The 24,769-nt window shown below is 41.1% G+C and overlaps 1 protein-coding gene across 1 annotated transcript in view; it reads right to left on the bottom strand.

The window, feature by feature from the left end:
* The window catches only part of mcm2 (minichromosome maintenance complex component 2), a 39,603-nt gene that overhangs the window by 8,027 nt on the left and 6,807 nt on the right, over nt 1–24,769 (bottom strand). The window contains exons 5-13 of the mRNA XM_028824355.2: nt 23,789–24,008; nt 21,383–21,590; nt 20,045–20,179; nt 16,357–16,548; nt 14,667–14,760; nt 14,264–14,514; nt 4,133–4,259; nt 3,505–3,617; nt 2,178–2,420 (exon numbers count right to left, since the gene is read on the bottom strand). Coding sequence (XP_028680188.2) covers nt 2,178–2,420; nt 3,505–3,617; nt 4,133–4,259; nt 14,264–14,514; nt 14,667–14,760; nt 16,357–16,548; nt 20,045–20,179; nt 21,383–21,590; nt 23,789–24,008 — 1,583 coding nt within the window. The remainder of the gene's footprint in view (nt 1–2,177; nt 2,421–3,504; nt 3,618–4,132; nt 4,260–14,263; nt 14,515–14,666; nt 14,761–16,356; nt 16,549–20,044; nt 20,180–21,382; nt 21,591–23,788; nt 24,009–24,769) is intronic.

Consider the following 24,769-nt stretch of genomic DNA (forward strand, 5'->3'; position numbering starts at 1 on the left):
TATGAGATTTTCCAGCATACAACTACCAGGAATGCTCAAGTGAAGTCAACAATTTTCTTTCTCCAGCTCTGGCCCAGGACTGAATGCCAACACGACAGGGGTGGGACACTGTGCGATGCCAAACGATGTTTACTCCATGTAATCCATTCAGCACCGTCTACCTTGGAAAAAACAGCTGTACTCTGTATAATGGGTGTGTTAAAAAATTTTCTCACTTATAATTTATTGGCATGGTGGAAAATGCTTATGTCGTTGTAACCTGACTTGTTTGGGATACCAAGAACTTTTTGTCCAAAATGGATTATGTGGCAGATTTTTTTGCTCTGCTCTGGGTTTAGTATAATTTTTGTTCCTATCATTGGCTTTCCTTGCTATGCTAGATGTGCCACAGAAACAAATTACAAATTAAAAAAAAAAGGACAATGGTTAGCCCAGTTGAGGGTTGCAGCATTTGATGCAGGACATGAACAAGCACTAAAAGGGGCACCAGTTTAGAATCAACAGTTAACTTAAATGGCACATCTTTAGGATGTTGGAGGAAAACTGGAGTGCTTAGAGAAAAACCCATGCAGACACACGGAGAACATGCAAAATCTGCACAGTCAATGGCTGAGCTGGGTTCTAGAACCCAAGTTTCCGGAGCAATGAGGCAGTAGTGCTATCCATTGTACTGACCCCTGTGGTTATGAAGTGCTTCGAGAAGCTCATCAAGAACCGTATCATGTCATTCATTCCTCCCATGCTTGATCCGCACCAGTTTTCCTACAGAGCAAACAGGTCTACGGAGGAGGCTGTGGCCACTGTTCTCCATGTTGTTCTGTCCCATCTGTAGCAGCAGGGGAGCTACACATGGCTGCTCTTCATAGACTTCAGCTCTGCCTCTAATACCATCTTACCTCACAGACTGGTGACCAAGCTGTCAGACGTAAGACTGCCACACTCCACCTGCCTTTGGATCAAGGACTTCCTGAGTGATCGCACTCACAGAGGGTTAGAGTGGGACCCTACTTCTCCACACCTATCAGCCTGAGCACTGGCTCCCCGCAGGGCTGTGTGCTGAGCCCCCTGCTCTGTACCCTCTACACCCACGATTGCGTTCCTGCTCACCACAGTAACACAATTAGTAAGTTCGCCGACAATACCACGGTATTAGGGCTTATCTCTTTTTTTGGGGGGGGGGGGGGGGGGGGGGGGCGGCGTGTTGGGGGTTCAGGTAGTGGGAATGAGTCTGCCTACAGGGATGAGGTAGAGCAGCTGACTACATGGTGTAGGAATAACAACTTGCTCCTAAATATAGCCAAGACCAATGAGCTCATCGTGGACTTCAGGAAGAAGGCAGACAACATCCAGCCACTCTTCATTAATGGGGACTGTGTGAAGAGGGTCTCAGACTTCTGCTTCTTGGGAGTCACCATTAGGGAGGACTTGTCCTGGGGAACACACACTGCTGAGGTATTGAAGAAGGCCCAAAAGAGACTCTACTTCCCGAGGGTTCTCAGGAAGAACAACATCCTTGAGAAACTGCTGGTGTCCTTTAACCGCTGCACAGTAGAGAGCATCCTGGCCTACTGTCTCTGTGCGTGCTTCTCCAGCTGCACAGTAGCACAGAGGAAAGAGCTCCACAGGGTCATTAAGGTCGCCCAGCAGATAGTAGGCTGTCCTGTCCACTCACTAGAAGAACTACATAGTTCCTATTGTCTCAGGAACGTCAAGAAAATTCTTCAGAACCCATCACACCCAGGACATGCATTGTTTGAACGCCTGATTTCAGGCAGACGTTTCAGATCCATAAAGACTAAGACAAACAGACTGAGAAACAGTTTCTATCCTTCAGTCATCACCATGCTGAATGCTAACTGGTCAATCTGACCAAGTGCACCTTCATGTTTACAATACAATACACTCTCATGTTTACAATACAGCCCTAAGTCAACACTGGCTATGGGACAAGTGCAATATGACGTATGTATGAATGGATAATTTTAGGTTTAACTTGAGTAATAGTGTTGTGTTTTGTTTTGTTTTAAATTTTACTTTTGCATTGGAAAATTGCACCTAAATTTTGTTGTACAATGTCTCATTTCTACAATGACAATGAAGATTTTGATTTGATTTGAATATTAAACACAGCCATCAAAACCCCAAATAACCACGTGTTGGTGGATGTAAGCATTTACCATGGATTCTTTGCGCAGGTCACTGTACATTTTGGCCACCTTGTCCTGGTCCATCTGATTGAGCTTGGGATGCACCTTCTCTTTCGCATAGATGATGTACTTCTTGAGCAGTTCCTGGGGGATGGGGTCTACCCCATAAGTATTGGGCAGGATAACTTCTTCCAAGTTGTAATTGGCAGCCTCTTTGTTTGTGGGGTGATGCTTGACATGACTGCCCACAACAAAGCGAGCGAGCATTTCATCCTACAAGAAAAGCATTTTAAGAGGTTAATACTGTCCAAACTGTATAGAAATTTTAAATCCAATATTCATTTAACCTTTTACTTTCAAATATCGGGTTTATTCTGTTGATTTGCTCATGCTAATTAAATTCAAATCACTCTGTTTTGCTGTAGGCCTAACATATTGAGTGTTCATGTAGATTCTCAGTCAGTCTGTGTGGGTTTTCTTCCCACATCTCCAAAGACTTGCATGTTAGCATAACTGGCGGTACGTTTAGGCGTCTAAGTGGGCCCTGTGAAGGCCTGCCACTCTGTCCAGGTCCGTTTCCAGTCTTGTGCCCAATGGACGGGATTAAGTGGGCTTGAGAATGTAACGTTATATTAAGAACTGAAAAGCAGTATGGAGAATGTTTATACATTTATCATCTCTTTCTCTCGCTGTATATATAAATATAGTGTGATGGATGGCCGGGGCCATTTCCTAGCTAGGACGTCGCCATAATGGGGTAGCAGACATATACAGGGCACTATCTCCTCCAGTGCATTAATTGACAGGTCCACATGGTTGCGGCAGCTCCACGGTTTCCCCACAAGGGCATCACGGAAATTGGAGTTCTGTAACTCAGCCCTGTTGGGTGCCAAGAGGGCCACCAGATCCCTAATTTGTGGGTCTTTCACCAAACCTGGGAGTGCTTTCAGACCACAGTAAAAAGCCACCTGAATTACTCCCAGGTGCAGCATAAAAGCTTATGAGAGGAAGAGTGGAGACAGAAGAAACAGAAGAAAAAGAAGATGCCATTGTTGTGCTTCACTGTGCTTGCTGCTTGTGTACTGTGCTGTGCAGCTGGAGAACAAAGGAAAGGGTTTCCCCCAGTGGAAAAATAAAATGTGTGTGTTGCTGGACTTGTGCCTGGTGTCTGTCTGTGTCAAGTTTAGGGAACTGGTGCTCCCTCTGGTGGCCACAATACTTAAGTCAATCAGAAAATCTGAACTAGTTTTGAACACTTGTATCACTCCTACCTACTTAAAAATAGTCTCAACATTTTGCATGCATTTTGCAACCAACAATCAATTGAGAGTCACAAAAAAATAAGGAGGCATCTAACCTGGACAGGATCGACAGTATCTCGAACGACACACAAGATGTCGAAACGAGACACAATGGGCTCAGTTAAGTCAACGTTTTCTGAAAAGGTCAGAGAGGGGTCATAACGGCCACCTGAGAGAGAGCGAGAAAAAAGGAATGGGTAAAAAACATAAAAATAAATAAAATACATACATAAAAAAATAGATCTCTCCATCCGCAAAAAAACCAAGAGAACAGTTTTTGGGCTAAACGCCATGACGAATAACCAGCCATCAGGAATTTCATACTCTACCCACTCCCTCCATCCCACCTCAAATGTTCTAAAGTAAAGAGACCCCAAGGCTTGATCAAACTATTTTACTTATTCATGTTCTAAACTTAAACTCTTTTACGAGTCTGAAATAAGCTTAAGAGATTTTGAACATATTAGGACAAGGCAGGAGCCAACTGTGAATGCGACAAGATTCCAAAGCAGGGCACACATACACACCCACCCCAGCCCATACTAATCACCAATTAACTTAACATGAATTGGTACAACTGCTAGAAAACCAAGACAACAAAAAGGAAAAGGCACAAACTCCATAAAGAGAATGATCTAAACAAAAAGACAGAAGTCACAAAGAACAGCAATGGCAGGTCCTTACCAATGGGGTTAGCAGCTGCGATAACAGTACAGCGAGCTTGGAGAGATGTGACTATGCCAGCCTTGGAGATAGAAATGCTTTGCTGCTCCATTGCCTCGTGGATACTGGTCCTGTCTTGGTCATTCATCTACACATGGAAAAAAATAAAATAATCAGATGATTTCTGTGTCTTTGTACTTTTAAAAGAAAGTGTACCACCATTAAAATCTGGTAGCATGTGATATCCGCTAACTAGATTTCTAATACATTTCAACCAACTTCTTGCCCAGGACCCTGCTCTGGATAAGCAGGAACTGAAAATGGATAGATGGGTGGATGAAAAGTGAAAACTACTGCTTAATACAGCTTTGGGCAATATGCATTAAGGAAATTCAATGATAAACAATTTGAATATATTTAAGATTTGACTCACAGAAAACTCAACAATGAATTAGTCTACAAAGTACTTCTTTAACTTATATTTAAACTCTGTACACATAATAATAAACCTGGTTGGACAATTCCTATAGATGTGATTTTATGACAACAGATTTCCACTGCCTCACAATAATTTCAGCCTTGGACTAAACAGGTCTACAAATTAGTTATTATTTAACAGAGTAAAAACCATGAAATGCGAATAAAATATTTACTCTCATACTGATTGTGGAGTACTGAAATTAAAAACCATGACTTTCGTGATATTTTAGTTTATAATTTAAAAACGGAATAAGAATCTGAAAATCTAACAACATCAAATTAAAGTTTGATAAATCCTGAAAACAATGTAGGTTTTAAAATAAGCTTGATTTACAGCATGACAAAAAACGTCACATATAAGCATTGCACTTTTAGGCTTAGGATGAGACTACGAATGCTATGAATATAATTACCCCGATCTCCAAGCTGTCAAATAAATGAACCAGACGCTGTGGCACAACGTAAAGGGGCTTCGTCTCGGACGATGACGTCCGAGGTTCGATACCCACGAGGGGGTGCAGTGGAGTGTGTACGCCTGATGAGCTCAAATAAGGGCGAAACATGTGTCACGTACTCTGCATTATTTGACAGGAAACTATGTAACATTCTATGATCTGCTTCTCGCAACTGAGAGGGCTTGACGGATGTTTGCCGACTTGCAGACCAACCACATGCATTACCTGGTAGGTAACCACCCATACAATCAGATCACGATTTAGAGTATGAATGCTATGAATATATATATATATATCTTCTTATATAATACGCTACCATAGCTGTTTGTTTGTCTGACCAGGATTTTAAAATCACCTGTAGCTAGCAAACCATTTGAATGATTGACCTGAAATTTGGTACACATACACCACGTGACCTCTACTATCCGCTTTCGGGGTGATGATTGACCTCCAAGGTTATTCCGCTTTTTATTTTATTGTAGAATCAACTCTCGGCAGCAGCCAGCAGGGATATATATATATATATATATATATATATATATATATATATATATATATATATATATATATATATATATATATATATAAAATCTATTTATGTATTTATTTACTTAAAGAGCTTCTGTAAAAAAATAAACAAATTTCCTCCTGGGGACAAATAAAGTTCTATCTATTTACATATACTATATATAGTTGTAATGTATCTTGGGATGTTGGTCACAAAATAAAAATGAAATAAAAACAAACTTTGTTCTTAACTAATAGAAACTGTCAATAGAAAAAGTAGCACAGATGACATATACTGCATTAATTTACCACAAATAAATGTACACTAAGACAGAAGCTGCATGTGCTCACCCCTGGGCTGGTTCTTGTCTTGTACCCAGCACTGTAGGGACAGGCTTCGGCCACTGCATACCCCATAACAACACTGGCTTAATCGGGTTTGAGAATGTATCAGTAATAACAGACTGAAAAAACTTAAATGAAACGGTTTTCAGTTTTGCAGGTAATCTGGCAATGAAATTCACTACAACATACTGCACTGAAAAATGATATCAACCTTGCATGGGATCATCTACAGTGCCTATTAGAAGGTATTCACTGTAGAAGAAGAATGTTCTTCTCAGCACCATGTATTTTGTGTGTTTAGTAAATTAGAATTTTTATAATAACTATTTTTCTAACTTGCCAGTGAGAGACGCTTTGGCTTATGAACTAACAAAAATATGTTATTCCAGGGTTCAGGAGAAATAGTGTCCACATGAATAAAATCTAAGCTGTTTCTTGTTTTCCCTTTCTCAGAGTGAATGTTTCAGGGACAAGGTCACAAGGTTGCAGAAAGTACATGTAGTTTATGCAAAGGCGTCTCTCCTGTGCTTAGCTTTGAGAACACAGATAATGCTTAGCTCAACAGACATATTGTTTAACTTTACTGTTTTGATAAGGATGTTCTTTCTGTCTTATTAATCATGAAATGCTGAATTATAAAAACTCCTCCTAATTTTTTCTCGGTGTTCAATTGAGCTTTGCGGCAATAAGTTATGCTCTTTTGAATCTCTACTTACTGTGACTCCGAATGAATAAAAAAGAGAATTGAGAAATATTATCTGCCTGCTTTCAGTGTGCCTTTTTCGTCCACAGTTTTTGGCGCCTGACTGTGGGGCAGGAGACAGGCAGACGACTCCCTGAGCGGGTTCGTCCAAGTGGACCGATTTCCGCGGATCGAGGACCAGCTCCGGTAAAAGTTAGGACTGGCCTACCTCGGGCGTTTCCTGCGTGGGGAGTCGCTGACCTCCTCCTGACCGGAACGAAAAGCAACTGGACGGGATTTTTCCAGGCAGGCAGAAGGAGTCGCGGTGAGTAGATTCGGGGGATTCTCGTTGGTTTGACTGGTGTGCTGGAAGAAATAGACGTATACGCGGAAAAGGAAAAGGAAAAGAAAGAAAAAGCATGCGGAAAGAATAGAGAATCATACTGTATCGACATAGAAGGGTTTTAGGGATTCATAGAGAGTGACGGCACAGTGTGAATGTTAGTAAGTCACTCCTTAGGAATTCGAGTAGAAAGGAACGAGTGGCACGTTCCTAAAAATAAAGAGGAATAGGGGTGAAAGAGGCAGTTAGAGTACGTGTGAAATATGGAAGAGGGGAGGTCGTGTTTTCCACTTGTCGACTGGTTGATTTCCGGGGACGACAAGTGGGACGAGAAATAATCGGGGATTGAGTTGCTCTCTGTTGAAGGCCTGCCGCTTACTATGGGAAATAAATAGCAAGCCAGTCAAACAGGTCCCCCAGGGTCCTCAAAACCTAATGTAAGAAGGATTATTTTCAGAGAATCACCAGGCTCCTAGTACACCGTCGGGATTGAAAGGTGGGTCCCCTAAACAGTTAATAGAGAAGCAGACTGGGTTGGATTTTTAAAAAGGCATGTAAGAAGTGGAATAAGCAGAGGCGTAACAACCTGCTGGCTGCTGAAGTCAAAACACGAAAAGACAAGGAAGAATTATTGCTAGCATTGCAGAAAATGAAGATAGAGACAGCGCCCAAGCCTGAAAGTAAAAGAAAGCAGACCAAAAAGAAAGACCCCCTATACCCCGTAATCTGTCCACCCCCTCCTTACCAAAACTCCCCCGCTTCCACCTCCTGCACCCTCTCCTCCAACTGCACCCCTGTTAACAGACGAACCGTCTGGAGCAGGTTTTTACGATGAACAATATCATTATGACCCGTCCTCACATATTGACCCTGAGGAAGATCATTCAGATCATTCACAAGGTGCTACTGGGTTGCAATGGCAGAAATTAAAAGAGTCATCTGTCTCCTAGCGCACGAGCAGTCAGACCCTCTGCTCTAAACCAAATGAGTGGTTTTACTTCTCTATTCAGCTCCCCTAAGCCTTCTGGCTCGACATTCTCTTGCCCCTTCATTGAAGTCCCCCAACCCCCGACATGATCCCACATAACCTCCAGGCAATAATAATCCCACTACTGTAATGATTCACCGAAATTAGGACTTTCAAGAATTAAAAGATGTGGTGTCTAAACTGCCCGACCCCAAAGCAGTCGGTGGACTGCAATTTGTGGAGCCGTTACAGCAGCTGGATAACATGTATAAAACAAATGCTACAGAGTGGACACAGGTGCTCCGTCGACAGCTGAGCACCACATGGGCAACTGTAAATCACGGTGATCATAACGGTGTCCCTTGGCGTTGGAATGAAGGTCCTTTCCTCGCCCAGTGAGAGCCTTTGAAAGGAGCCCTGGCAGAAAAAAAAAAAAAAAAAAAGGGCACAAACTGGTCACTAATTTCAGCTGGCTCACCGATTGCAAGATCTGATGGCTAATCACTCTGGGCTAGACAATACAAACGATAGAACTTGTGCTGCAGTGCCTCCTTTCATCTCGGGACTGAGAAGTGACATTCAAAGCAAAGTCTGCACGTCCTGCAAAAAGGCTGGAAGACCGCAACGTTCGAGGAAGTCAAGCGTCATGCAGAGCATGCTGATAGACAGACTAAATTAAAAGAGTCAGAGACACAGACCGAACTTTTGGCTGCACAAATAAATTACTATACTGGAAGAACTGACCTGGCTATGGGGAGAGGACGCGGGAAAATTCTTTGGAGGTCGAGGGCGCGGAAGAGGACGCGGGTTCCATTTATCAAACCCTAATAATCCTTTCGCTCAGATGCCTAACCCTTCGGAGCAGACGCCAGCATCATATGCCTGTTACGGCTGCGGTGAACTTGGACATTTCAGACACAACTGCCCACACAAGCGCCTCCGTCACCCCCTCTCCCTGAGCTTAATGACATTCCTTGGTCCTAAGAATTATCAGGGACCCCAGCCACTTTTTCCAGTTTCCTGATCTTTTATTGACTTTAATGGCAAAGAAACTGCCTTTGAAATGGACACAGGAGCCACGTGCTGAAGGAGGTTCCTGCCTCGAAAGATACAGTAAAAGTGCTTACTGCCTTGGGACAGCCTCATATTTTGCTGGTCTCAAAACCTCTGCAATTACAGCTCAGCACTAACAGTTTCATTATTGACTCGTTGCTTTCTGTTAAATCATTTGTGCCCTGTGAAACTGCTGGGATGGGATCTTATGACTTAATTGTCAGTCTCAATTTCTTTACCTGAACAAGGATTTTTGCTGCTCCATTCCTAAGCTCCTGTGCCAAAACTTCACACCCCAAGCCCTCTTTTACAGCCTGGACCCTGGACATCTCCCCGCACACCTTCCTCTTGAAAGCCCTTCATTCTTTCCCTTCATGCCTATTTCCTCACTTACAAGTCCCGGACACCCTGCTTTGTACTGCCCAGTTTTTCCCTACTGAAGTGGACACACCTTGGTTAGAATCTTTTCTTTCCTCCAGCACATGCCCTGAAACTTTGCACATTCCATGTATTTTTGTTGTCTACTAAAGCTGTTGCTTCAGTGCACCTCACATATTCACAAAGTGTTTTCTATTTAGGAGATTCGGTTCCCCATGTTTCCTTAGCACTGTGGTCCCAAGGGAAAAATGATTATGGAAGGATAGCACACTGTGAGCCACTGGTGATTTTCTCAAAAACTTCCTTCCGCCCGTACCGTGCCCAGTATCCTCTGTCCCCAAAGGCAGAGGCTGGCATAGCTGCCGTACATTCTGATCTCGTGAGGCGAGGAGCGATTATTCCAATTACATACTCTCCAGTCAACTCCCCGATTTTACCTGTAAAAAAGGCTGACGGGTCATGGCGTTTTGTTCAAGACCTACGACAAGTTAACTCTGCGGTTTTTCTAGAACACCTATTGTTCCTAATCCTTCCACTATTTTTTCCACGATACCCCCGTCCGCCCAGTACTTCTCTGTTATTGACCTTGCTAATGCTTTCTTTTCCATTCCTGTGCACCCTGATTCTCAATTCTGGTTTGCTTTTACCTTTCATAATTGCCGAAGGACCTGGACCGTCATGCCTTAGGGATATACTGAAGCCCCTTGTGTTTATGGCCAAGCTCTTGCTCAAATTTAGAAGGCTTTTGGCCGGAAAAAAAAAAATATGCACATGACACTCAGAAAAATTGCTATTGTTTTTAGGTGAAAATGGCCATAAAAAGTGTCAAAAGAAAGAGAGGAAAAAAAAAAAACAAAACTGCAGTTAGTCCAAACTACCGTTAAATATTTAGGTCATGACATTTCTTGCGATACAAGAGCTCTCTCTAGCGGCCGTATAACCATCATTCAAAACCTTCCAAGACCGGTCACAAAACAGCAGGTTAAGTCAGGAATATTCTCTGTGGCTGCATAGCTTTTGATGGGAATGTTTTCTTGTTGTGGAGTTGTGCTGTGTGTTTCCCAAAATGGATTGTCTTTGTTTGCTGCTGGCACTTGGGTCGCCACGGAAATTAGTGTTTCCTTGTTGTCGCTGACCCGGTTCCGCCACGAACTTTTCCATGATCTGGAAGCTAGCATGTATAGCACCACGGTAAGATGAATTCCTAATTTAAAAGTAGTACCAGCTTGCAGCCTGAGAAGTTGTTTGATTGTAAGTTTTTCAGGAGGAGCACAGCCTTTCCAAAATCTAGCGAACACTGTCATCTGGCTGCATGCAGTGGAATAGCAGGCTGACAAGGCTCTATGTGATTAAAAAAAAAAAAAAAAAAATGCACTACTCTCCCTGACTATATTTCTCGTCCATTCACTCTGTTCGTGGATGGAAAGGGGGGATTTATGAATGCAGTTTTAACGCAACCACATGCAGACAAACAAAGTGCTCATGAGCCCCCTAACAGTAAAGGTACCTCACGCCGTTCATTCTATTTTAGTACAGGTTAAGACCAGCGCTGGGAAACCGATCCAACATCAAAAACTGATTGAATCCCTCTTAGAAGCTATAACTAAACCATCAAAGTTAGCGATCGTTAAATGTCAAGCTCACATAGGAAAACAAGATCCTGTCAGCAAAGGAAACGAATTAGCTGATCACTGATCACAGGCTGTATATAATAACACACCAATCTCTTTATTCCAACAGAGAAATAACCAGGACCCTGATAATCAACTTGTTTCTTTACAGAGTGCAGCCACGGACAGAGGAAAAAAAAAAAAAAGAAAATGGTCCAAAGAAGGGTCCCTCTCTGATGGAGTCTGGACCCATAGGCAAACTAACAAACCTTTCCTACCAAAGGCTTCTTTCCCAGGTATGGCAAAAATCGCTCATGGCCTAGAGCATGCTGGAAAGGACGCCATGATTCAAACACTGGGAAGCTGTAGGCTTCTCTACATATGCAGAGCAGTTCTGCAGGCGCTGTGCATTATGTCAAAAGTTTAATGTAGGAAAAGGGCACCCAGGTAAGTCCCGTCATTACACCTAATCCAATGGGTCCGTTTGAACACCTCCAAATGGATTTCATTGAACTAACTCCGTCTAAAGGTTACCGTTATTGTCTAGTAATTGTTGATGTGTTCTCCCGATGGGTAGAAGCTTTTCCTTCTAAACACGCCGATGCTAAAACTGTAGCCAAAGCTTTAATCAAAGAAATTATTCCTAGGTGGGGCATACCACAGAAATTACAAACTGATAATGGCACCCTAAATCTAAATTAGCAAAAATCTGTGAGCAGACAAATTTATCCTGGCCGGACGCTTTGCCTCTGGCCTTAAAGTGATTGACGGGAAGAACACACCGGCAATTAGGACTGTCGCCGTTTGAAATTCTGACCGGACGACCCATGCCTGTGGGCATGGTTATGGGAAATGTTAACCTGCATACTGTGGACAATGATCTTCTCTCTTGTCTTACAGGTCTCCGAGCTTCTCTGAAAGAAGTCCACGAGCAGGTTAACCAGGCCTGGAGGACTAATCTTCCATCTAAAGACACGCCGATTCCCTTAGGCACTTGGATCCTCGTCCGTGACACTCGGAGGAAACATTGGCATCAGCCGAGGTGGAGAGGACCGTTCCAAGTTCTTCTGTCCACACCACATGCAGTGAAAATGGAAGGATTGCCCACCTGGATTCACGCCTCACATTGGAAGAGATGGCACCCTTGATTGCTGTGCTACTATGCTTTTCTTTTCCCTTGTCTACTGCCCTGGTCACCTTGACTTTCCCGTTAGGAATCACCACATCAGTGCAGGTTGATTTCTGCTCTATTATCAACTGTGGGACTGGTCGACAAGCCCAGTGGACCTGGTCTGACAAATACGTATGTCTGTTACGAAGTATTATTGGGGAAGTAACTGCGACAACTGGCAATGGGTTTTTGCTAACACTGGAACTGAGGACTGGGGTTATCAAAACCCCCAAAAATACGGTTTGAAAAAATCGTTTTTCTATCATAAAAGGACATGCTTCTCATGAATGTGCTGACAACCATTGTAACCCCTTGATCATCACTTTGAAGAACCCCTCTTTACATGACTCAGCGACCTATATATTAGGGGCATATGTATCTGGAACAGACCCTTTAGGGAGATTTCTAATTAATATTGACAATCCTGTTACTAACACCTCTCATTCTCCTGCACACACACCCGTCTCCCCAACTTCTGGTTCAGACTTTTCTCCTGTTAAGATTATGAATATTTCCACCCTTTCATCCACTTTTTCAATTGAAACTGGCTATGGCGATCAGAACCGTTGGTTGCAGTGGGTATTATATTCGGCTAAGCAAGTAAATCAATCTGATTGCTACGCCTGTGCTACGGCCAGGCCACATTTGACTACCGTCCCTTTCCCTCTTTCTAATATTTCTGACCCTGTTGGTCTTCCTTGTCTCCTTGCCCTTTTTACCTCTCCATCCACACCAAAAGACTCTAACTGCATTACACTTTCTCTCCTCTTTCCCCCCAGTTCTCATATGACTCCCCCGATGTTCCAGTCTCATGAAGGCAATTATACCTGCTTCTCTAGTAATTATAGTTCCCCCTTCATGCTTCTCGCCGAAAAGGGGGGTATATGTACTATGTTTGGTGATGCGTGCTGCACTTGCATCCCTAATAATACGGCTCCCGATTCTAGCATTTCTAACCCCTGGGGCTGATGGCTCAGGTCAGTTTTTATTTCACTGGCCGTTACTTTTATCATTCTGTTGCTTGTGGCTTGCTGTATCGTTCCCCTGATCAGATATATTGTGTCCCAGTATTTCACTGCCTCTGTGGCCAAGGCTTATATGTTACACGAAGACTGCATGCTTCAAATTTCTTCCTCCTTTTCTTCCACTCCTTCCCCTTCTCCTACTCCTTCCTGCGTTACTCCTATGTAACCCATATTTTTGTTGGTTCAAAAAGGGGGAATGTAGAAGAAGAATGTTCTCCTCAGCACCATATATTTTGTGTGTTTAGTAAATTAGAATTTTTATAATAACTATTTTTCTAACTTGCCAGTGAGAGACGCGTTGGCTTATGAACTAACAAAAATATATTATTCTAGGGTTCAGGAGAAATAGTGTCCACATGAATAAAATCTAAGCTGTTTCTTGTTTTCCCTTTCTCAGAGTGAATGTTTCAGGGACAAGGTCACAAGGCTGCAGAAAGTACATGTAGTTTATGCAAAGGTGTCTCTCCTGTGCTTAGCTTTGAGAACACAGATAATGCTTAGCTCAACAGACATATTGTTTAACTTTACTGTTTTGATAAGGATGTTCTTTCTGTCTTATTAATCATGAAATGCTGAATTATAAAAACCCCTCTTAATTTTTTCTCGGTGTTCAATTGAGCTTTGCGGCAATAAGTTAAGCTCTTTTGAATCTCTACTTACTGTGACTCCAAATGAATAAAAAAGAGAATTGAGAAATATTATCTGCCTGCTTTCAGTGTGCCTTTTTCGTCCACATCACACAACCCTCAGGGAGGTTTTCAAATTTCATTGTCCTATAACCTTAAATCCCAGCGTTTTGAAGGGAGTGTAATCAATTTAGACCACTCTGCAGAGATCTGTTTTCACCTTAACATTAAGAGTCCTTTTCCTGTTGATCAGCATCAAAAAAGCCAAATTAAATCCACTGTGATTCAATGTTGCATAACAATAAAATATGAAAACCAAGGGGGTGAATACTGTTTACAGACATTCTATCCATTATCAACGAATTTCCCTTAAACAAAATGTAGCTCAAGGTCTAGTGGTGTCCTATCATCTGAATTTTACTGCATTTAGAAATAATGAAATCAAATTATGTTTCTCAAAAAGAGGTGATCCACTTCACCTGCGACTTTGGTAGTCTTTTTGGACTATACCTTGTCAAACTCATCAATGAGACACACTCCTCGGTCTGCCAGCACCAGAGCTCCAGCTTCTAGGGTCCACTCTCTGCTCACAGGGTGCCTCTGGACGTAGGCAGTGAGACCGACAGCTGAGGCGCCCTGGCCAGTAGTGAACACAGCCCTGCTGGCCACCTTCTCCACATACTTCAAGAACTGAGACTTGGCTGTGCCAGGGTCACCACATAAAAGAATGTTAATGTCCCCTCTGACTTTATGTTTTCCACCTGGAAAAAAAAAAGTGAAAAGAAACTAATCAACAAAAATGTGTGGGTAAACAGAATCACATTATTGTTGGCTGTGATAAAACAAAATCAACTTTATATATAACTTGACTGAAAAAACTGGATGGCAGAAAGAAGTAATCAGGGGCAGTTACCTGGGTTCTTTGGTTCTCCCCCAAACAATGCCAGAGCAAGTCCTCTCTTGATTTCCTCGTGGCCATAAATAGAGGGGCCAATACTTGCAAAAATCTGAAGGAGAAAGAGGAAAGCAAAATCACTGCTGCTGTAAAGCTATCCATCTGCCTAATGTTTCCCAAATAGCTTACAGTGCATCTTGTGTTACAGATTACTACCAAGCATTTTCACTAATCTTGTTTTAACAGAAACTAACTAAATAAAGAGAAAACAGAAATCTTAGTTGTTGGCAAAATGGATATAGTGAGGGTATTAGAAATAAACTTCATCCCCTTAGTTAGGCTTAAAAGTCAATTTGGAGGTAAAGAATTTAGGGGTCACTATTGATTTGGACGCAAATTTTAAAATACATATTAACCAGATTACTAGGACTCCACTTTTTTACTTAAAGAATACAGCTAAAGTTAGACCTCTTATAACCTTACAAGATTCTGAAAAATAAGCTCATGCTTTTGTTTTCAGTCTGCAATGCTCTCCTTACAGGACTACCTATGAAAGACATCAATCGGTTACAATTACTGCAGAATGCAGCAGCCAGAATCTTAACTAGAAGAAGAAATTCTGAGCACCTTTCATCAGTCTTAGCATTGTTACATTGGTCACCCGTGTCATTTAGAGTTGACTTTAAAATACTGCTAATGGTTTACAATGCCTTAAATAATCTCGATCTGTCCTATATTTTGGAATGATTGTCCCCTTACACTCCAAATCATAACCTTAGATCTTCGAACGGGGGTCTGCTTATATTGTCAAGTGCCAACCTGAAAAGAAGTGGTGAGGTAACCTTTTGCTGTTACGCACCTAATGATATTTGGAATACTTTACCAATAGAAATTTGCCAGGCTAATACTGTAGAACAATTAAAAAAATGCTAAAACCCCATTATTTTAAAATGGCTTTTTCGTGGCTACATTTTAGTTGTACCCCTATTAGTCTTTATGGGCACTGAATTATCCTTTTCCTCTGGGTTCTGCAATTCCGTACTAATCTGTGCTATTCTCTACAGTCTTTTCCAGTTATTCTGTGATGCCGTGATCAAGATGCCATGCTGACCCCAGTGTTTATGGATTGAATGGTGGCTTTCGAAGATGTTCATATGACCATCATCATTAAATTCTTCCCTGTGAAGCCTGTAAACCATGAAGACTGATTGAGACCATCTATGTTAGGTAGACTGCCCAGTTGGGGCTTGGTGGTCTTTTGGCCTTGGAACCCCTGCAGATTTTATTTTTTTCTCCAGCCTGACTGGAAATTTTGTTTTTGCTGTCCTCCTTTACCTTACCTTTATCTTTGTTACATACTGTATAATATTATTGCCTAATCTTATTTGTTTATGTTCTTTATTAACTTTATATTAAGTTCCTTTTTATTTCATATTGTAAAGCAGTTTGAGCTACATTGTTTGAATGAAAATGTGCTATATAAATAAATGTTGTTGTTGTTGTTGTATGTTAACAGATTGCAATTAAAAATAAAGTTTACTTCAATTTATTCTTATTAGACACACATTCATTCATGTGTCCACTATGTTGTATAATAATAATTACAAATAGAATATGAAAATAAACGCAGAATCATGTTTAAAATTAAAAGTGGTATGTCTGTTAAAGATAATGAACACGACAATAAGGACAAACATTCTGCACTTACTCGCTCTCCAATGCGCTCGTCTTTCGACAGTGCAACAATGGCTTTGACATCTTCATCGGTCATTTCACCAATGGACACTTTGTCATCTCTTTTTGTGATATGATTGGCCATGATGATTGTGGCAAACACTGGGAACCCATTGGCTGTGTTCAAGGAACCATCGTAATTATTGGTGTAAATGCCAGTCAGCTCCTGAAAGGGAAATTTACGAAAAAAGCACTTATTTCACAGGCTGAAAAGTAAAAATGCATTGCAATTTATAAACAGAACAAGAAATTACGTGAATAGGTTTTTAATTTAATCATTTAAAATTGTTAATTTCAATGTACAGTATAATAACTACTTTCATTCTACAAGAGTCTATGCCAAGTCAGGAAAAGAACCATCTCTGAAGAGGGAACTAATTAAATGACAGAGCAAAGTTATGCACACACAATCATTCAGCTTGGGTCTCTTCACCGTCAACATTAATTTAGTGCACACACATTTGCAAAGGATGGGTAAAACCAGAGTAAATAGAGAAAAACATATACAGAGTAATAAAGGCAGAAGAGTAATCTTCTTACAAGGTATTTCTACAGAAGTAGAAATATAAAAATCTAAGTACCTTCCACCATTTACCTACAGATGTCAAATCAACTTTACGGCCGGTTTATACCTAGCGCTCAGAAGGCGTACTCGCACGCATCATGGCTGACACGCGTTCCCAACGTTCTCTTGACAAATCTTCAGAGCACATCTTCAGAAATGAATGCAATGCCTGCGCGAGTAACAGTACCAACAAAAATATGGGAGGCGTGTGTGTTCAAGTTTTCGTACATGACGTCAGCATCGTTATTGACAGCAAGCCGCAATGCCACGCCAACGGGATAAATCTGAGTGAATTGACGTTTGATGAATGTTTCAATGCAGTCAAGTAAATCATCAAACTTAAATGCTGACATGCTAATGTATTCATGGTGCTTTCTTTCATCCATTTCTCATATAGGCAATACAAGCATCGCATATTCCCCATTGTAATGACGCCATATATTTAAAGGTCTCACATATCATCCTCGCAACAGCATCAGAATGTAAAGAATTTTCATCTTTAACATCTTTCTTTCCTCAACTCACAACACAGCAAAACTGGACATTGTTTACTCAGCATGATGATTTCTCTCATTGCCACCTGGTGAAATCCTACAGATTTACTTAAAATATACACACATGTATGTATTGTCAGTACACTGCTTGCATAGCAGCATCATCATCATCATCATCATCATCCTCATCCTCCTCCTCCTCAAGCATGCATGTTGAGTATATTCCTGGACTCATTCTCACAATAATATGACATTATTTTCAGGTTCCCTTCTAAAGACCAGTAGTCACCCACAAGCCCTGCTTCTCCCATACCCAGACACACCACTGAAACTGCCAAGTATGTAGCTCATTTTGTAGATGGCCTATCCATCCATAATGTCAATGTCAATTTATTTATATAGCACATTTAAAACAACATAGTAATGCTGTGGCCAAAGTGCTTTACAATAATAGAATAAAAGAAAAACAAAAAAAATTAACATAAAACGTAAATAGAAAAAAAATATAAGAACATAAAATACATAATAAATAGAAGTAATGTTATATGCATAAAAAATAGAAGTAATGTTATATAATCACAAAGAGGAAACCATCAGTATTACTGAAGGTCATGGAATGCAAGGGAATAGAAATGAGTCTTTAGTCTTGTTTTGAACAGTTCAATTGTAGACGACTCCTTTATGTGATGAGGTAAAGTGTTCCACAGGCGAGGCACAGCAGCTGCAAAAGCCCTGTCCCCCTTAGTTTTACACTTGGTACGTGGGACAACCAGAGGCAGCTGACCAGAAGATCTAAGCACTCTAGATGGCCGATGTAAAACACACAGTTCAGATAAATAGGCAGGAGCAAGCCCATGTAAAGATTTAAAAACTAGCAACAAGATTTTAAAATCAATTCGAAAACTGACAGGCAGTCAGTGTAAAGAAGCTAAAATTGGAGAAACAGAGTCATACTTTCTTGCCCCAACCAGAAAGCGAGCGGCAGCATTTTGGACCAACTGTAACCTGTGCATCAGGGATTTATTAATCCCAGAATACAGCGAGTTGCAGTAATTGAGGCGAGAAAAAATAAACGCATGAGTAGCTATCTCAAGATCCCTAGAAGATAAAAAAAAGGCTTTATCTTACCTAATAGACGAAGTTGGAAAAAGCAACTCTTGACTACAGAAATGTCAGCACTGTTGTGGTACTCTCTGCATGTGGTACTCTCTCCCCTATATTGCTTTTTATGATATAAATGACATTCATAAACCTATTTAACCCAATTCAGGGGTAAATAAGGCTGGTGTATGTGCTTGTAGAATTAGCCCCAAGGCTAGAAACCAACCCTGGACAAAATATTAGTACCAGAGAAAACTTTATACAGAGACTAATAGGTGGAATGAGTAAATACCACTCAAAGATCAAGTAGGCATGGGTTTTGAACCCTGAGTACTGGAATTGGTGGACATCAGCTCTAGATAATGTGCTATTGTACTGACCTATTACAAAGAGTCAAACTCTTAAAAGGTACTGAGATGCACCAGAACTGCATCAATTGCATGGTATTCCAAGGCCACATCTACCCAGAATAAGGATTCTGACAGATGGAGTTGAGAGTGTGGCATGGTGGAGGGGCTCAGCTCACTTCAGATAAACAGGGGCCATGCATACCGTAGCACTTAAAATGACCAGTGTTAGTTACAGAGGAGTCAGAGTTACTTACCTGATGCTTCAATTGTGCCTAGGCATGGTTTCTATTTTTACTGCAAGACAAGTACACCGTCTAGGTGCAGGGCCAAACTACTGAGCATGGTGACCCCTGAAATACTGTACACACTTATTACTTGCCTATGACTTTTAACATTTTTGATGTCGTTTGTTAAGTCATTCCAACTGTAACCCTGCCTTTCTATAGTGACATTTTCTTACTTTCAAAAACCAAGAACAGACCCCCACTTCTTCCAGAATGGCAAATGCTACTTCATATTTGAACAGTTCAGGACAGGGGTATGGTCATCTCTACTCTTCATGTGCCTGTAACCTCTAAGCAACTCCTTAAACAACAATTTTGACTAAAACAGAGTGGAAAAACTGAAATTTAACATCGCAGAGCTACAGTCGTGGGTTCAAACCCAAAACTTAGTCACCGTCTGTGTTGAGTGAACACATTCATGGTTTGCTCATGGGGGTTTAATCTAGGTACTCATATATCCTTTAATATTCCAAAAACATTGGTGTCGGGTTAACAGGAAACACTAAATCAGCTCAACATAAGTGTAGGTATGCATGATTAATTAATTAATCAATAATGAATCAATAGAGACATTTTTGTTGTATATATGTGCAATCTGATTCTCTTTCCTCAAACAAAATTCCACACCGGCTGTCTCCACTGGGTTTCCGGGCCACTAATTTAAGTGCTAAAGGCATTCGTTTTAGTCAAGTCAAAAAGCAACTTGGTCAGCTCAAGTAACTAATCAGGCTTCTAACTGCAGGGATGTCTCCTCTTCACATAGGGCTCATACATGTAAGCTTGTGCTAGACATGAAGTCTTTGATTATACCAATCTATGACAAGGACGATGAAGTTTTAATAAGATAAAAGGGTGAACACATGCTTACAATCTCATCCCCAGGTTTGCAGCTGTCCACCAGGTCAGCCAAGAGGATAGCATCTTTTGAGCGTGGCAAGCGCCCTGCGGCCACCTTCCCAGGACTCTCTTGAATTGCGATGCGCTGGTAGTTTTGATAAACTGTCTGAAATACAAGGGAAATATTGGAGGAAAACAATCATTAAATTCATCCATCACGTTTAACATTTTATTACCAAACAGCTTTAATATTTGCCAGCACCACTTTTAAATGAAACGACAATATTCATTCAAGTAATTACAAAGTAAGGCTTGGCTGGGAAAGTATTACCACAACTCTTTAAAATTAAATTTCTAGTCTACATCAAACAGCCAGCCTACACAAGATGTATAAAACATACTAGTTGTTCTTCTTCTTTCGGCTGCTCCCATTAGGGGTCGCCACAGCAGATCATCTTTTTCCATCTCTCTCTGTCCTCTGTATCTTGTTCTATTACACCCATCACCTGAATGTCTTCTCTCACCACATCCATAAACCTTCTCTTAGGCCTTCCTCTTTTTCTCTTGCCTGGCAGCACTATCCTTAACATCCTTTTCCCAATATACCCAGTATCTCTCCTCTGCACATGTATAAACCAACACAATCTCGCCTCTCTGACTTTGACTTCTAACCGTCCAACTTGAGCTGACCCTCTAATGTCCTCATTTCTAATCCTGTCCATCCTCGTCACGCCCAGTGCAAATTTTAGCATCTTCAACTCTACCACCTCCAGGTCTGTCTCCTACTTTCTGTTCAGTGACACCATCTCCACCCCACATAACATAGCTGGTCTCACTACCGTCCTGTAGACCTTCCCTTTCACTCTTGCTGATACCCATCTGTCACACTCCTGACACTCTTCTCCACCCATTCCACCCTGCCTGCACTCTCTTCTTCACCTCTCTTCCACAATCCCCATTACTCTGTACTGTTGATCCCAAGTATTTAAACTCATCCACCTTCGCCAACTCTACTTCTTGCATCCTCACCATTCCACAGACCTCCCTCTCAATTACACTCATGTATTCTGTCTTGTTCCTACTGATCTTCATTCCTCTCCTCTCTAGAGTATATCTCCACCTCTCCAGGGTCTCCTCAACCTGCTCCCTACTATCGCTACAGATCACAATGTCATCAGCAAACATCATAGTCCATGGGGACTCCTGTCTAATCTCTTCTGTCAACCCGTCCATCACCATTGTAAATAAGAAAGGGCTCAGAGCCAATCCCTGATGTAATCCCACCTCGAATGCATCTATCACTCCTACCACAGACTTCACCACGGTCACACTTCCCTCATACATACATACATACATACACATAAGTTACCTCCTCCATATTGATTTCAAAGGGCCCCAAAGATTGACACTCTGGACATGAGCCAGGCTTAACCTCCTGGTTCTGTGACTGGAAGAAAGGCCCAAGAATAAAACTGCACTTGTTACAGTTGTACTTGACCATGCTGAGCTGGGGGAGGACACCCGTGCAACTGGTAACTACCCCACTGGTGCGGATCAGCTGATTCAAGTGCAGTTGCCTAGAAAGTGCAAGCAAAAGAAAATTTAAAAGAAGGTCAATTGGTCAGTGCAGATTTAGCCAAGTCAGCTCATGTGGGGGGCACAATCGCTTCACAGGGAAATTAAAGTCTGCAGACAACATGGAAAAGACAGGACCCCGGTGCTCTGCTTCTAACAAGTGTGGCCTTAAATAGGTGAATGGCTATTGTCCTAGATGAGCAAAACTTTGGCTTTGGTCATGAAAACAGATCATGCACTTAACCCCTACAGCATCACAATGTTTTATTTTTTCCATGAACACTGGTCAATAAGAGGTTTGTTTTTCTCGCTTATCATTAGAAGAAGGAACAGGACTTTTCATGTATTGTTTAAAGAGAAACTTCATTCCTTTTTTTATGCTGAAACAGTTGATTATGCTAAGACAGTGTTGTTACTTGGCCACTGAAAACTGAACCTCGTCTGTTAGTGCTTTTCTGTTTGCTTAAGAGTGACCTTAATATTTGGATAATCAGATTTAGTAGACAGTGTAATACATTCTGAAATACTGTACATCTAAGGTATCGCTTGGCTATACGTTTTTGGTGATAGCAGATAAGAACTGCTTGTTCTCAACTGTACAATGTAGATCTTCTACCACAATGAACATACGATTTGAAAAGCAGTTTTTGAATAATGCCTCGGTTTCTAAATTAAACAAGCATGCCACTCTGTTGGCTCTTATTTATGATGTTAACAGTGTCAGCTAAAGCCGCTGATTTTCTAAAACATGATTTTGGTTTTATGAACTTTGGATAATGCAAAGTACTTTATAAGATCAGTAAAAGAAAGAAGACAAGAACAGGAGAGGGAAAGTCAAACCAAAAAGGCAAAATTACTCTTAAACATTTTAAGCAATGCAAGAAAAAAGTCGCCTGGAAAGAATAAAAATCTAGCAGGACAAAGCTGTACTGTGCATTACAACCCTTTATTTTGCTTTCACTTATGGCACTATTTGAATAATGCTTAAAGATCTAAACTTATTAAAACTGCTTTTTTACCTGCACATTTGATCTATGTTATCGCCTAGGGATGAGAATCAAGTTTCCTACTCAGCTAGGTCAGTCCAGGGTGTGGGACAGGAAGCACTTCCAATAGGAAGGCTGCAGTGACAATCAAACCCTGGGTGAAGTTTGGAGGTCTACTGACAGACGTTGGTGGACCACATTCCTGGGTGTAAGTGTATTGCATCTGTGAACTGTATATCCCCAGAGGTCGGTAAACATAAGAGTAGGCAAACTAAAGCGGTGACAGAGAATTAAACAAAACACCATAGGTGCACATTTGAAAAGGGGTTGATATTTAAAGCATTTCCACACTAAAACACATTGCTTACTAGTCATATCTTCTGTTACCCTAAATTCTTCCATATTGTTAAACTTTGCTTCCAGGTGTTAAAGTGATGTTCCTACATTCCACCTTTAAAAGTAGCTGACATAACTTGGTCTTTTTGTTTTATAAGTAAATGTTGGCTGGTTTTGTATTTGTAAATCAGTGTAAGTACTTTGAACTTCTCACTCAGGCATTTTCTAAGAATAGAATCTCAAACAAACAGTCAAAACAATACTACCAAAGACATAAATGACTTATAAAATACTAGCTGTGTAAGGCTGTGCTGTAAAAAGCCTGGGGTCCTAGAAACTATTGAAATCATCAGAAAAAAATTTGAAATGTGGAGATGTCAGGTAATTGAAAGCAACTACTCTGGGCGTCTCTCTCCTAGGAGGTTTCGTTTTGCCGATGCGCTTTCATCACTTGTGCATTAGCGGCTAAGTGACTGTCTTTCTTCAGAGGTTTCGTTTTGCCAACGTGCTCGCCTCGCTTGTTTATTAGCGGCGGGAGGAAAAGTAAAAGGGATGCCGTTTTGCCAATGTGTCTGCATTGCTTCTGTATTAGCGGCTATGCGAGTGACTTTCTTCAGAGGTTTCGTTTTGCCGATATGCTCGCCTCGCTTGGGTATCCTCGGAGGTGGAGTCCTTATCCCGACTCCACCTCTCACTTCTGGGCTGGACAGACACACACACTTCCACACGTAGACGTTTATATACAAGACATTAACAAAACAAATATTTAAAGAGTACCCCAGTGAAGCTCACATCCTTAAAGATGAACCAAAAAGAATCTGACACTTATGTAGGAAAATAAGACCCACTTTGAAACAACCAAAAAGGTAGATTCTTACCTGAGGGAACGGAGTTCCTCCACTAAAGGCAAGTTACAGATGCGGACGTGGATTTCACGAGCAATGCGGTCATATTTTGGGTACATGGCCAGCACTACCTCCTTGGCTGCCTCATCAAAGATCTTCAGCATTTCAGTTGGAGCCTCGGGCAGAAAGTACGCTAGGACATGCTCTCGGGCTGCCAAGTCCTCATAGTTTACCACCAGACTCTCCCTGTTTTCTGTGATGAAAAGCAGGTGCACACATGTTAATAACACAAAAACTAACAAAAAAAAAAAAAACAAACACTATGATGTGACCATGACATGACTTTCCCTACATAAAGCTGTGACTTACTGGAATGAATTTGTTAAAAAAAGAATCAAGTACTAAACTCTCTTAGTTGTTCACAAGCATTATTCAGAGAGAAATATGCATTGCTGAGTGCGATTACAAAAATGGAAAATGCAGGCTGTGGTTGGAAAGAAGGGTCAGGGCTAGTGGACCCATCTTCAATATTCTGTATCAAAAAAAAAACAAAAGGAAAGCAAGCTCCTTTCAAAATACAGTAAGGGCCTTACAATGACCATCCCAAAAACATGCAGATGATTTTTAATTTCGAATCCCTAGTGAGTATCATTAATTGATTGATTTCATAATATTAAAAAAAATATATGTTATATATACAAACAAAATAAATCCCCAAAGACTTGCAGTTTAAGTTAACTAACAATTCCAAATTGGCCTCCATGTACCGGATATACTCAAGTATAAGTCGAGTCTTGAAGCCCGAAAAATCGATCATAAAATCAGACCCCGACTTATACACCCATTCAAAAATACAACACTTATTGTTTTATTTATTTATTTATTTTTTTTTACATCTTCTTGCCTCCTTCAATCTCGCACCAGTTTCTCAGACACATCGAATTTTGTTGCAGTAGTGCAGTTGCCAATTTCTTTCACAAACTTCAACGACTTTTAATTTAAAACCAGCTTTTT

This window comes from Erpetoichthys calabaricus, chromosome 18 (genome assembly GCF_900747795.2).
Source record: "Erpetoichthys calabaricus chromosome 18, fErpCal1.3, whole genome shotgun sequence".
NCBI lineage: Eukaryota > Metazoa > Chordata > Cladistia > Polypteriformes > Polypteridae > Erpetoichthys > Erpetoichthys calabaricus.